Source organism: Perissodus microlepis, chromosome 12, assembly GCF_051167445.1.
Source record: "Perissodus microlepis isolate ML-2025 ecotype Zambia chromosome 12, ASM5116744v1, whole genome shotgun sequence".
In the NCBI taxonomy this organism is placed as follows: Eukaryota; Metazoa; Chordata; class Actinopteri; order Cichliformes; family Cichlidae; genus Perissodus; species Perissodus microlepis.
The window spans coordinates 35014994-35030029 of NC_140472.1; the positions used below are offsets into that span (position 1 = coordinate 35014994).

Sequence of the window (15036 nt, forward strand, 5' to 3'; positions counted from 1 at the left end):
AACAAGTGCTCGACACAAACAAATTCTAGGATTTGGACGAGTGAGTGAATGGTTTTGTCAATGAAGTGCAAATAACTGCAGTCTAAATGTTTATATGTATGAAGTTGTGGTCTAGTGAAAATCCACTAGTATGAGCAGCATGAGCAGAGAATGTGTGTCATTAAGGATCATGACAGTTGAACGAGCAGACCAACATATGTAGAATGAACTTCTCCCTCCATTTCCATCAATATGCAGATTTTGCAGCCAGGGTGAGGCAGGTGAGGGTCTGACCTGAGGAGCTATGTCACTGTTACAGAACTGGTTTGAGTGCTCTAATTGGGACAATGCAGCTGCAACTGCCAGTCAATGCATCAGTTTGGATAGTTTGTTGTGTCTGTCAGTATATGCAGAAACGCATGGAGGATCTCTGTTATCAAGACCATCACCACATGGGCCAAGCAGAAACCTCGGTGGAGCTGCCTGTCAATACATACTGCAGCAGGGCAGCAGGGCCTTCCATACCAGGAGGGAATGTGCAGATCTGCTGGATCATGTCCTCACAGTACCTCGCTGAATGAGGCTGTTGTACCACCATGGTTCAAGACTGGTACCACCATACCAGTGCCTTTGAAAAAACACACACACACTGACATGTCTTAATGATTAGCACCTTGTAGCATTCACTCTCATCATGATGAAGTGCTCTGAGAGGCTGGTATAGGACCTCCAGCTTGTTTACCACCAAAACACTGAGGCTACTTGACTTTCCTCTCCAACAGGGTGAGAGCCAGTGTGTCCCCTCACTGAGCAGCTGGTCCCCTCGGGGCTGTGTCCTGGGCCCACCAACGTTCATCCTGACTGCTGCGCCAGTGAAAAGTGTGTGGGCCTCATGCATGAACGGCTTTACAGAGAGAAAGTGAAACAACTCGTCCTTAATGTCAGAATAACGAAGGAGGTCAGGAAGAGCAGCTGTACGCTCCTCACCAATGACACTGCGATGCAGCTCTAAGGTTGTGGGGTGCGAATCACAGGCACTCTCACCTGGTTCCTTGAAACTGCATCCCTTGCAAAGAGAGAACAGCAGTGTTTGTACTCCTGTGTGGGATAAGGAAAGCACACATCTGCCCTCCCATCCTCATCACTTTCTACAGAGGCAGCATGTTGAGCAGCTGCATCTCTGTGTGGTTTGGTCAGAAGATCAGTGCTTGCTCCAACACGGGGGTTTGATTGTGGTGGTGCAAAGCTGAAGCATTAAACATTAAAAAGTCCCTTTAAATTTTAAATGTTCCCTAACAGATGGAGCTCTAATCCTAACAAACTTTAATTGAATAAATATTCATCTGTAACCCGACAGGTGAAAACAAAAACTAAAAGTATGAATATAAATCAGTGACGTTGGTTAGGGTGAGCAACTGGTTTTGTGTAACTGCAATGGAAACGTTTAAGCTTGAGCTTTTAGACATTTTCAGTTTCAAAATGTTTCTGACAGCTTGAAATGTGAAACCTATCACATTTGTTATGATCTAATAATAAATCCCTGATGTCGAGTGATTGATATTTCTGATTGATTACAGAAGTCCAATATGAAATAACATCTGAGATTTTCTTAGAGACGTAAACTTCTGCAGATTAATAATTCCTCTTATGTGCTTTGATATCGAATGTCTGAATGAGGAAAATGAAACATGAGTCGGGGTAAGAAAAGCAGCCTGTGGGCAGGTTAGCTCCACATCATAGTAGCTAAAGGTTTAGGTTAGCCCTCACTCTGGAAATAAAAAACTTCTCATCTCAGGATTAACAAACTCCTTAAATCCCTGTGCAAACATCCGATGGATGCAGTACAACAAGCCCAGTCCACAGAGGCCACCTCTCAGGAGTCGAAGGATCCATTACCCCAACTGCTGTTTTGATGACGCCGGGATCCTGTCATGCAGGTGGTTTTAATGTTTTGGCTGAATCTAAAGAGTGTCACATTACATAATGCACACTTTAACACTGTGGGTCTTAAATATAAATGAGGGCAGAAAAGCAGTGGATTTAAACTTGAACGTGTCATCCTCGGTCACTGGACTTTATATTGTGGTCCCTATTTTTATCGCAGTGTGTGTTGTTGTCACACGTTTAATACACAGCGTTTGGTTGTTTTTTCACATTGTCCCCGATCGTGTGGTGCAGGTTGTCTAAAGCTGTTGTGTTACCCTTGTGTGGACGTAGCCCAAGAGAGAATTTAAAGTCAAAACCAAGTAAAAACTGGCAAGAGCTCATATCCAGCACTCGAGAAAACTCTGGGACGATGCTGAGAGAGTCCAGCACTGTGCATACGGGGCACAGGTGTGGCTAAAACTCTGAAACAATGTGAGTACTTCAGAATAAACCAGGCGCTGCACCGAGTACACAGAGTTCATGAAGGTCATTGCAAAATAAATCTACTCCCTGTGGGAGCCTTGTGGTGAACAATGCTGTGTAAAATTTGATTCATTATTCTTTAACTCAGCAGTGTTAAATAAAACACCTCGTGCTAAACATGGACGCATTGTTTGCCTGCGGGGTGGGTGTGTGCATTTGAATACACTCTTATAGTCCTATGCAAATCGGAACATTTAAGTGTTAACCTTGGCAATCGCGGTGTTTACTCTAGTTACCATGAGCCAGGTGCGGTGGCCATTTATCACTGCAGAATTACAGCTGCACCATCTGCACCGACCTCTGCGTGCAGCGTCACTCACGGACTTTCTCATTCACGCCACAGCGACACAGTGCAGCGAATCACACCAGAGGAGCTGCAGAAGGCAGCAAAAACAACGAGCCCGACAGAAATAACAGCTGTAAAGGTGTACAGAGCCCGGTGTCAGCGCATTGCTCGGGATTATAGTATTTTCTTTTGGTGACAATGCAACACAACCCATGTTTCCATAGCATTTACATGAATGTTTAGACTGGCAAATTCCCTGTAGACGCTGAGCAGGTGGAGAAGATGTCATTGTTCCTACAAGTCACCAAATAAACAGCTTTTCTTGAATAAAAAGAAATGAATAAGAAACAACGTCTTAAAAGAACAGCAATGACATGAATGGTTCATTAATGTACCAATGTCTTTTCTTCAAATCCAGCAAAAACTAGTGTCTTAAATGTTGTGAAAGAAGCTTGTTTTTGTCTCAGGATTCACCTTTCTGAACGTGTGCTGCTCAAAGATTTACAACTATTTGAATAAACTTGCAAATGTGGCTATCAGCTGGATTTGAAGTGACTGAATTTGCCTTTCTCCTTGATCCTCGCGTCAATGTTTCAAAATGACTCCAGAGAACATGAGTCAAACTTTCACATTGCTTCGACTTGCAAATTCATTCTGTGGGAACAATTAGTCCTGAGGCGAACAGAACAAAGACGGTGAAAAATTGTTGTACATGAAGCAAAGGTGTGCGGCGCGCTCGCTCCCTCTGTGCAGGCTGAAGAGGGGCTGATTGTTTTATGGGCCCAGGGGAGAAGCTGTGTTTGCTTTCGGGCACACGTTAACAGTTCATTTGTTTTTCTAGAGCTCCAAATGTCAGTTTGTGGTGCATCGTTTTCCCTAATGTGAGCAGGAGCGCTGGGTGATTCTGAGGGCGCCCTGTGCAGCGAGTACAGGTGCCAGCTGGAGAAATAATTGGTTCCTACCCTCAGGAGGCAACAGCTTGCACTACAATGCATCATTGTTGGGCTGTAGTGGACGCAGTCTGGAGATTTAAATATATAATGATCGGCTGCTTAAAAGGCACAAATTATTTCAGTGACACTACACAGCTGTCTGTTGTTTCTCATTCCCAACATATCGAGTACTGTGTCGTGGTTTACTTTGCTGGACAGTATTCGGCTCTCTTTTTCAGTTTGTTTTTTAGAAGAACACGTTTAAAGTTGCCTTGCAGTTTTACTTTGTATTAAGCGAAATCAACAGGAAACAGGAAAAGTTTTGACCGGCTTAATTTCTGATGCAGTCTTTTTCTAGATATCCAGAGAATCGTCCATCCTACCCGTCTCTTGTTCTGTCTCCCATTGCCCCGTCGTGGTGAATGCCTGGTCCTCTCTGAGCTCGGCTCTACTGGAGGGTTCGTCCTGTTACAGGGAGTTTTTCTTCCCACTGTCGCCGAGCGCTTGCTCATAGGGGGTCGTATCATTGTTGGGGTATACTGTTGTGAATTGGCGCTATGTGAATAAACCTGAGATAAATAAGACAACAAGTGAAGTTTCAGCTTTTTGGCAGAATCTTGATGCTAACTTTACAGCCTCATTTCAGTTGGTCCATCCAGGCAAAAGCAGCTTTGCTGAATGGGAAAATGCACAGATGTGGACAGATGATAAACTACGTGTGTGTGTGTGATTATCATCGTTCTTCCCCAGTGTTCCTTCTGTCTCTGTGTTTAGTTGATATCTTTTTCCTGTTTTACTTTGACTGTTAGCGTCGTCTTTCTTTGAGTTTCACTTCTACCCTCGCGACTGTGTTGACAAACAGAAACATCTGTCTCGCCTCAGACCTCACAGTCCCCACTGAGCCTTCAGTGTGGACACAATCATCACGAGCATGTTTAAACTGTTGTTTAGTTTTGGATTTTTCTAATCTCACAGGGTTCAAAGTATAAATACACACCCAAATATATACATACACTCCCACTAATATTTGGTTAAATGGTACTTTAGCACTTTGATCAGATACTGATGGTAATTCTGGATGAAGACTCGACTCCAACTGGAATTATTCATTTAAATTGGATGGTTTGTTGACATGGACTCGGCATTTAAGTATAATCCACAAGTTTTCAGTAGGGTTGAGGTCAGGAAAGATCATTCCAGAAGCTTAATGTGAGCCTGCTTTATTTATTCCAATAAATAAAGCAGTTCTGACATGTGTTTGAGATCATTGTCCTGCTGGAACACCCAGTTGTGTCCAAGTTTCAACCGTCTAGCTGTTGATCAGAGGTGAAAAGTTTGGAGATTATTCTCTTTCTTCATTATACTGTCCATTTTTTGCACTGGCAGCAAACCAGCCCCAGAGCGTGATGCTACCACCAACATGCTTGACAGACAGTTTTCTTAGGTTTGAAAGCCTCACCTTTACTCCAAGCACACCTGTTTGAATAGATGATCTTGGAATCTGCAGTTTTTCCCAACATGTATAAATCTACAGCTCTTCTTGATTGCAGGTCTCTCTCCTTTTCAAATTAGACAGGGTCCGAGCATTAGCACGACTCATTATAAGATTTACGTGAGTATAGATTTCAGCCTGTGTGGAGAAAATCCGTCATAAATTCAAACTTGTGTGTCAGAAAAAAAACTCAAAGAAATCACTAAAGGCCCAAAATTTGCGTGACATTGACACTCATCGTGAGCGTATGTGAGCTGCAGTGATGTCCTTCCACTTATTTCCTGTTCACGGTTGTTTCGAGTGTCGTCTGTAAAACGTTGAGTCCTGCAGGATAATGTGTGAGGTTTGAATTTCACATCCTGTTAGGCACAAATGGAACATCTCACCACCACCATGAACGCTCAGACATGCCACTGCACACTGGAAATGTCATATATTTTATTTTATTGTGATATCTCGAAAAAGAAAATAATGCTGGGGTTTCCTTGTCTTGCACCTACGTTCATAAGGACTGAGAACCCTGCGCTATTGTCAGGGCGTGGATACATCTTTGCAGCCTTTTTTGTCACTGGTACATCATAATTGTGTGTGTGTGTGTGTGTGTGTGTGTGTGTGTGTGTGTGTGTGTGCAGGGTTTTCCCAGCCTCCTTAAGCTATGAACCACCAGCATGTTGCCCCCATTGGCCCCCGGGCCTGTCAGCTTCGACAACATGGTAATTAAGTGGGAGCTACTTGTCAAAAGCTGCAAGGCTACACATTTCTTATTGGATTACAAGGTGGTGGGAAGGAATGCAGGAACTGGCCGGCGTTCCTCTCCCTGCTGCTGGTACAGGAGGAGGGAAAAAACATGGGTGGAATGAATAGAGAGCCTACCCTTCCCTTCACGCCCGCTGATCGCTAATGCAAAATAAGGCATGTGCCATTTATTTCAAGAGTCAAAATAACCCACCGTGTGATTTTTCTGCGAATGTGTGCGTATGTGGGAGGGTTGAGTTTGTGGTGCTTAATAGATTCTTAATGTGCAAAAGATTATCAGATGGGCTAAGAGTTGATGCCGTGACAATGGCAACAGTGGGACGGATGGCTTGGTTTAACACCTGGAGAAGGGTTCGCCGGTGTGTGCTTGTGTGTGGGTGTGTGTGTGTGTCTGTCATGGATTGAGCCGACTCAGGCGGTGATAAAGCAATAAACCCGGCGCACAGTCACTGACAGGGCAGCCAAACGCTATATGGGCAGCAGAGGAGAAGAATGGAGCTGTTGTATCATAGCAGGGGAACTCCGTACAACACGATCCCTCCGTTTTATTTTCACCTTTTGGACTTTTGTTTCAATATTTCTGACTCACTGCTCGGCACTCACTGTCCAGGCTGCTGTCATGGTCTCTAGTTTACACACACAAATCCAGCCTATCAGATGCGTCTCTGCCCCCATACTGGCAACCGCACAACATAATGACTTCAGAATAAGGACACCATCTGCATTTTCTATAAGCCTTTTTACTGTATAGAGGTGAATGGACGCTCACAGCAAAACTGCACCAAAAGCATAATTAATTTGGTGGGTGCATTGTTAAATTATCAGCTACCATTAATAAGCTTTGATAATGAGCTGCATTTATAAACTGTGCAGGTGCAAAATTAGCAAATTCAGTGCAAAGTAAAGCATGAAAAAAGCTGTTTGCACAATGAAGTGCTCAGGAAGTTTTCACATAATTACAAATGTGCAAAAGGCACCAACAAACTGTGCAAAGAGTTTCCTATTTATTTCTGCTGGACATCCTAACATGGTCGTCTGTGGGGACTGAGGGACTGAGATTTCCTCTTGATGGAAACCAAATGCTCCCAACTAAAACTACAGAGACACACCCTTTAAAAAAAAGTATCCTCACATTAGCTCAGTATGGTCATTTGGATTTTTGTGAATCCCCAAAATTAAACAACAGTCAGCAAAGGAGAACATAAAGTATTATTTGGATGATTAAAAGCTGTCAGCAGGTTATTGTCAGAGAAAATATACTTCGTCATCATGCTTTAGTCAACAATAGAGCGGCGATGCTTAGTTTTTTATACATATACCTGAATGTGAGTAATGAATGTGTGAGCACTGAAGTGCAGCCATATGTTTAACATGGACATTAGACTGTATGAGCAACAAATGCATTCAGTGACCTCTGCTCTGCTGTTTGCCTTGAAACAAGAGCCATGAAAGACTGAATTCCCAGAGGGGTGTGTGTGTGTGTGTGTGTGTTTTCTTTTTCCCAGCATCACAGCATGAAGGAGAGAGACTGAAGTCTCTAAATGGTAAACGACACCTGTGTACGCTAAACAAAATGCTACTGTGTGAACTACAACTGCTGATAAGGGGAGGGTGGAGGGGTGAGGGGCGCTGGGAGGGGACCCCAGGGGAGCGACTTAACAAACCAGTTCTCTCTGCTGACATGCTAAATCGCACACTTTGGGAATGAGACTGTGAGGACTTCAGCAGATACTTATCAGTGGCAGTTAGTGCAGACAAACACTGTCACCTTCTGCAGAGCACACACACACACACACACACACACACACATTGATAAGTCATAGATAAAACACTGTCTTCATTGTGCTCTGAGTACATATCAGATTTGATACTTTGGGGCTATAGATGGAGTATGTTTAATCTCTAAAAGGCTGTGTAAACAACACTGAATTCAGTTGAATTCAGAATGAAAACACAGCCTGATATAGTCAACATTTTTAAAACGTTAAGCTCTCATATTCGGTTACACTTTGTAAACCGTGTTTAATCCACAACACCCTTCTTACAGTGTCTCAGTGAACTATGAACAGCATGAATCAATGTATTAGAAGTTGGCTGCAGCCACATCCGGACGAAGCTGCGCTGTGAATCCTTGAGTTAAACATCTTTGACATGACAAATAAACGGTGACTTTAACAGAGAAACTGAGGACACTGCATGAAATATGGTGGCAGCTTGTAGCCACAAGGTAAGCTTGCCCTAAATCGTACACTGCTTCATCCTGCTTTTTAACTCTAACAGGGATGTTGCAAAATGATTGTGATATTATGTTCAATAATACTTAGAACTAGCAACGGATACCATAAACTCCTGAGAAAGTGTTTGCTGAGTAAACAGTAGAGAAACAGGTGCACACAATCAACCACAGGTGAAAACAATCTGTGAATGAGGAGAGGACAGACGGGAAAGCTAACACGAGACGCTAAAAGACACTAACGCTGACAGGTATGGCGTTATTTTTGTGCCACTATTCTGAGCGCACGTAGAAAAAAGTTTGCAGGTGCAAGTGTTGCATTTTGAGGAGAAATTTATTTTGAGCGAAGAAAAGCTAAATTTGAGTGAATAAAATTCATTGCTGCGTGCAAAAACTGTATTTCAGTGTTTGCTATTATCCACACACACACACACAACAGCAGCTCCTCTCGCTCAGTTTTTGCATTTGCGCTCGCTCGCAATGTGTTGCTCGCGCTCTCAACATTTCTGCCCGTGCGCGCTCAACTCTTTCTCTACACCAGGGGTCCCCAATCCCAGTCCGCGAGGGCCGGTGTCCTGCAGGTTTTAGATCTCACCCTGGGTCAACACACCTGAATCACATGATTAGTTCATTACCAGGCCTCTGGAGAACTTCAAGACATGTTGAGAAGGTAATTTATTCATTTAAATCAGCTGTGATGGATCAAGGACACATCTAAAACCTGCAGAGACACCGGCCCTCGTGGACTGGGATTGGGGACCCCTGCTCTACACCGTTATATTTGTGCCACAAAACCAGCCAATCACAGACTTGGATGCAAAAAAATCTGATTGGCTATTTTTGTCTCCAATCAGCTCGAAATGATGAAATGCAATATCCCAGAATCCATTTCGTCCAAAACTCAAACGAGGCAGAGGCGGAGGAACAGCGGAGTTTGAAATATTACTCTGTCTGGGTCACAAAATAAACTTTTAAGTTATTTTTGAGTGAGAATGTATAAAAACCCTGAAAACCATCAATTTCACACCCGAGCCTTAACTCTCGCGGCCCGGCACCAAAGGACTCAACGCACAAAAAGAACCTAAAGCCACATCTAAGTTTAAAAGTAGGAGCCAAATCGTCCTCACAATGCAGATATGTCCACATCACGAAGGTCCCCAAGAAGATAAGTAAACATACCCACACACACATATTCGTTTTCATATCTTAGTGAGGACATCTCATTGACATAATGCTTTCCCTGGCTGCTCAGCCTAAACCCAACCACAACCTAACCGTACCCCTGACATCAAAACCACATTGTGAGTGTCAAAAATGCCTCAAACTCGTGGACACAAGCATTTTGTCCCCATAAGTGACTGTTGGTCCCCACAAGTATAGTAACATGCAGGTTGTCTGTCCTCACAAAGATGTCTTAACATGTACACACACACACACAGAGTGAAAAACAAAGTGCAACCGCAAGCTACTGATGTAAGTCGTCATTGGTGACACAAAATGTCATCGTCTGGCCAAATCCAATTACAGCAGCAACGAGGAAGCTGTTTAAGACAATCACACGCCCACAGTCTCTGCTTTACGTGAGACGTCTCAGCAGGCTTAAAGAAGAGAAAAGGAAAAGAAAAATGCTTCTTTTTATCAGGCGACTGGTTTCGCTGCAGATTCATGCCGATGAAACGTCCGTGCCAGAAACAAGAGATTAGTGACTTTTTTTTAACCTCCTGTCTTGTTCATTATTGCACGGATCAGTGTTCTGCTGCTCATGTGAAACCCGTGTTTGGAGCTTCCTTTCAACACACACACACACTCACACACACGCTGAGAGGCTGTAAGTGGAAAGGAATGAGTGGAGAAATGCATCATGAACGGATGAGATGATGCTGCTCGCAGATTTATGAGCCGATATCGTGTTTCAGCCCCTGAAGAGCATATTTAGTCTACATCCACTCTGTCACATCCACACCTCATTTATGTGGTTTACTTGTGAAATTTGTCTTTGTGCAAAACTCTAGTGATAAAAACATTCCTGGGATTTTCTTTTTCTTAGTTTTTCACTGAGGCTTTGCAGGAGTGATGGGATATTGTCCGCTACATTAATTTGAAACATATTTTAGTTATCGCAGAGTTACTGTAAAAACTTAATGACCCTGCAAACGACTAAAGTGCAAAGGTCAAGGAAACAGGTTTTTAACCACGTTAGTGCCATTTATTAGTAAGGTTAAAATGTCTGCAGGACTAGTCTGTAAATCTAGTTCCCTTTTATTAAAGAAGCCCTGATTATAGTTGAGGAGCAGCTCGTCTGAATTTATGCTTTTAATGGGCACGAAACAAAGGAGATGTTACAAAATGAAGTATTAAGTCAGAGCCCAAATATTAAATTATTAATAGTGCAACATGAAAAAAATGATTAAAAAAACATTAGGGTTGTGTGTATTTTTCTTATAATCCATCAGAGGACTGAAGTTTCTCGTGTTTCTGTGTCCGGCCGCAGTCGTTTATCGCTCGGTGCAGACTAACTTCTGACCTAAACAAAAACCCGCTCGCACTTCCAGGCGTCACAACTCGAGTATGAAATGACATCGGACACTTTTTATGGAAGGAGTTCAGTCTTATAAAGTTTATTGACGTGAGGGAAACATCGACATCGTGTTTAAATACTCGACACAAATAAAGTTATTCAAACATGCGTGTGTAAAATATTATACACTGTACATAAATATTACACTGAAAAAACAATCATTTCAAACTGGTCTATTTTCCGATGCAGTGCTTATGTTTACATGATCATTTGACCCCAAAAACCACAACTAAAGCTGATCTCTGGCTGAGACAAGCCTCGTGTTTATAGTGCAACAAAGGACACCTCGTGGATTTTAATGGAATGCTCGACTTATGGCGGGCGCGGGCCGTTTCAGGATGGCCTCCACGGAGAAGGACAGAGACTCGCTGGGCGCCATCTTGGTCCCTACAGGCTTCGACAGAAAGTCTTTGGCATACCTGTCTGTGAGTTTTACCGCCTGAAAGTCTTTGGCAGAGCTCTCCCTGTACTTGCGGGCCGCCTCCTCTAACAGCTCCTTGCAGTACGGAGCTCTGAGCTCTGGCCCAGACCCGCCGCTGGCTTTTTCACTCAGCGAGTGCTGGATGAGGGAGTGAAAGGAGTTGAGTTTCATGGAAGGCTTAGCATTGTCCTTGCTTAACTTGTTGAGGACTTGGCTGGAGTTTTGGGAATGAGGGTGGTTGGGGAAAGATTGTCCAAAGCTCCTCTTAGGAGGAGAGAAGGCCGAGCACTCCCTCTGCTCCCCCTGGGTGATGGCAGGAGGTTTGGGATCGGGCCTCTGAGGGTCTGATAAGTCCTGCAGAGCAGCGGCTCGGGATCCCTCCAATTTAGCAGCGAGCGCGGCCGCGGCCTCCTGCTCTGGTGGCTGACTCTCAGCGGGCATCGCTTTGGGCTCCCACACAGCACCAGGCTTCATGTTCTGCACCGCCGTGGCGTTAAACAGGCACTGCTGGTACAGAAGAGCGTCTCCCAGGTTGGCTGCGCCGCGGGGCCACATCACGAAGCCACCTCGCGACGGCTGCAGCGGGTAATGGCGGTAGGTGGTCGCCACGCTGACGTTGGAGGAGATGAGCTCGACGTTCCCAGGGGTCGAGGGGTACTGCATGCCCAGATCCAGGCAGTTAGGGGTGAGGAAGCTGCACAGCTCTTTGGGCTGCGGCTCGACCGGAGCTGCCGGCGAGTAGGCCGTCTTGTAGGAGTTGTACTCAGACGAGTGGTGGACCAAGCCGTTGGGGAAGAGGAGAGAGCCTGGAGCCCCCTGGTTGTTCTCCATCAGCTCTCGTTCTTTGTACTCCCGCTCCAGCATGATGGTTTCCAGCTCCTTGTCTGCAAAAGCCCTTCTCTTCCTCATGCGGTCACTCAGCGGTGGGGGAAGAGACGGGTTGGCTGCCAGGAATGGATCAGACTGCACCGGGCGATATCCTGTCATCGAAAAACAAACATTTACTTCAACTTTTATGACATCGAGTGTGTTTGGAATTATATTATAACACCCAACATAGATAATAATCTAATTAGCTATTTATACTTTGTAATACTGCTAAACGAGTTAGCGTATCACGTGCCAAAGTTTTACTGCTTACAGATGTTAGCACGTCCTTATCGCCCCATTGGTGTTAAAGGAAAAAGAAATGTAAGCCCCGCTTCGAGCGAAGGAGAGGCAGAAGAGAGGAGCTTTTCTTTTTGTCTGAGTCGTACCTTCGAGGATGCTTTTGGCGAGCATGGTGGACGGTCGGATGTGTCGCTGATATATCGTCCTCCTCTCTGCAGGAATTGGTTTCCCGGATATGCCTTTCTTATCCTGAGAAATTAGAGAAACAAAAGAAAAATATTTAAAAGACGCTGACAGAGTGTTCACCTTAATCCTTGTTAAAATAACTGATTTTTCACAGCTGAGGTCCAAGTCCCGTGTATGTTTGGATAATAAAAACCAGCCTCTTAATAATAATCCAGTTAAAATATGGGCAGCGACACACATTTCTCGTGTTATTACAGCCTTAAAAAGGCCTCAAAACAGCCCTAAACAGGACGGAGACGCAGGCCTAACAAGTCAATCTAACATTTAACACATTTAGTTTTTATTTTTTTGCAGTAATAGAAATGAGAGAAAGTGTTTGTTAAAGATATAAACTAGGATATTTAACAGGAGCTCAGCTGATTACACAAACTGGGAAACATTCATCTGGTCTCATCTTTAAAATGCTGGCGCTGTAACAGTTTTGCTCTTTTACAGAAATATGCGCAGATTTTTCACACAGCTGCACACACACATGAGACAGCTGTGATTTTGTGTTTTTATTCAAATTCTCTTCCTAAGCCTTTATTTGGGGAAAAAACAAAATATTCCTCATTTGCTGAATGAACCTCGAAAACCTCCAACGGCTCCTCGGATGTGCCTTTATATTCGTGTTTGTTCAGTGAAGCTAACAAAGCGATATAAAGTGCACGCTGAGCGACTGCATTCACCGCTGAACACTGAGCCTCGGCTTTACTCTGATCAGCTGCAAGCCCGAACACAGAGCCTTTAAAATAACACGGACTGCACTTCTGAAGGCTTCGGGTTCTTATAAAAACTTTGGAAGAATCAGCGCAGCGACTTTCTTTTTCTTCCACTGTAGCACAAAGGACAGTGTGCAAATGTGCCGCAGTTATCAAAAACAACACGAAGAAGCGCTCAACTTTCCCACAGACAAAAGCAGAAACAGCCCCGTTTACAAAAGAAGGACTTCAGCACAACAGAAGCTGCGATCACAGAAGCAAGGCCTGATTCACTAACACTGAGGAAGGGGTCAAAGGCCACAGGTCACTGTAGCTGCTCCAAGTGCCACAGCTTGCTGTGTGAGAAGATAAATATGTTGAGCTGCTGGATTTCAAACAGTCCCGATCATCTGAACTTTCCGCTGAAAACCCTGAGCTGCAGGGCAGCAGTGATCCAGGCTCAGACTTCCAAGCAAGCAGCTGATTAACCAGAGACGCTTCATCACACACGTGAGTCCTTCCTGTGTTATTAGCGCGAAGCACCTGAACGCATCAGCACAGCACCTCCACCACACACCACCCTCAGTCTCACCTCCGTGGCCTGCTGCCTCCTCAGGGCCACCTGCGCCGCCATCACCCGCTGCCGCTCCACCACCAGCAGGCAGTTGGCGCACTGGCAGTCCCTCCAGCGGCAGAAGCGCTTGTGGCCCTTCAGGCAGGACACCACGCCGTGGTTGCGGCAGCGGGCGCACTTCGGCGTGCGGCTCAGTTTCCTCTGGTCACCCGCGCACATGGGGCCCGCCCTGTCGCGGCTCTTGGTGCCGGGGCAGTCGTCCTCTGAGGCGGCGTGGCCGAGCTGCGGAGAGCCGGGGCGCCCGGAGGAGTCGGCCAGCTCTTCGCTCTCGGTCTCCAGGCTCTCCACGTCGATCTCCAGCTCACACCCGGAGTTCTCTGACATGTCTGCCGGATTTAAAGCCAGTTTGTACCTGGAGACGAATATGAGGTATTAGATTATGATCAGGTGAGAAAAACTGGCACTTAAAATATGTAAATATCACCAGTTGTCAGACTTAACACACCAAACATTCCCATTTCCTCATCTGGACAGTTTCATGAATTATCCCAAACTTTCAGGACTGTCATTTCTTATTTAAAAAATAATAAAATAAAAACATTTTTAGTCTAGTAAGTAGATTATCTACAAGAATAAAAAGATAATAATAAATCTGTTGTTCTTTTTTTTAAATTCAAAACAGCTTGAAGTTTTTCAGAAGGCTGAACATTTATTTTTATTTACAGCTGTGAAATATTTTAACACAGCAGTTTGTAATCAGAGAAAGTGAGGCCTTAATAAAACCAGAACTAGTAAAACTCCAACAGTCTGGTGGATCTCAGAGGAGTTTAACGTGATGCTGTGACAGCAGTTTGTCACATAACCCGGGATATATGGGTGACACTGGCTCACAACGTTTAATTAATCTGCGTCTGAGCGACTGAGCCGAGAAACACTTTTAAAGAACGGAATGAATTTTACCTCCAGGAGTCCAGCAGGGCGGGGAAACGTCGTTAACACGGTGATGAACGCCACACACACTCTCACACACACTCACGGTCCAGACTCAAGCTTGTAATTAGCCGTTAATTGAGCGGATAAACGCAGACCGCACCGGGGACGCGTCCAACTTTCCTCTGACTCGGACACAAGGAGCCACACCGCTATGAACCGAAGCAGGCTGCCCTCTGATTGGCTCATTTACAAACACGCAAAGAGCCAATAGGAGCAGGAGCAGTTATGCAGGGGGCGGGCGGAGCATCGGCCACAAGCACCGAGCGCCCTGCGGTTACTTCAGGAGGTCACTTTCCAGGAAAGACAGGCCGAAAGGGGGAAGATGTTAAAAAGAGAAAGTCGTCCAG

The 15036-nt window shown here is 44.8% G+C and overlaps 1 protein-coding gene across 1 annotated transcript; it reads right to left on the minus strand.

The window, feature by feature from the left end:
* Positions 1-10458: 10458 nt before the first annotated feature.
* On the minus strand, positions 10459-14825 carry dmrt2a (doublesex and mab-3 related transcription factor 2a). Its single transcript, XM_084947367.1, has 4 exons — positions 14657-14825; positions 13715-14108; positions 12343-12445; positions 10459-12066 (listed from the first exon to the last, which is right to left on the minus strand). Exons 2-4 carry the CDS (start codon positions 14078-14080, stop codon positions 10961-10963), a joined length of 1575 nt encoding a protein of 524 aa, XP_084803493.1. The 5' UTR covers positions 14081-14108; positions 14657-14825; the 3' UTR covers positions 10459-10960.
* Positions 14826-15036: the final 211 nt, after the last annotated feature.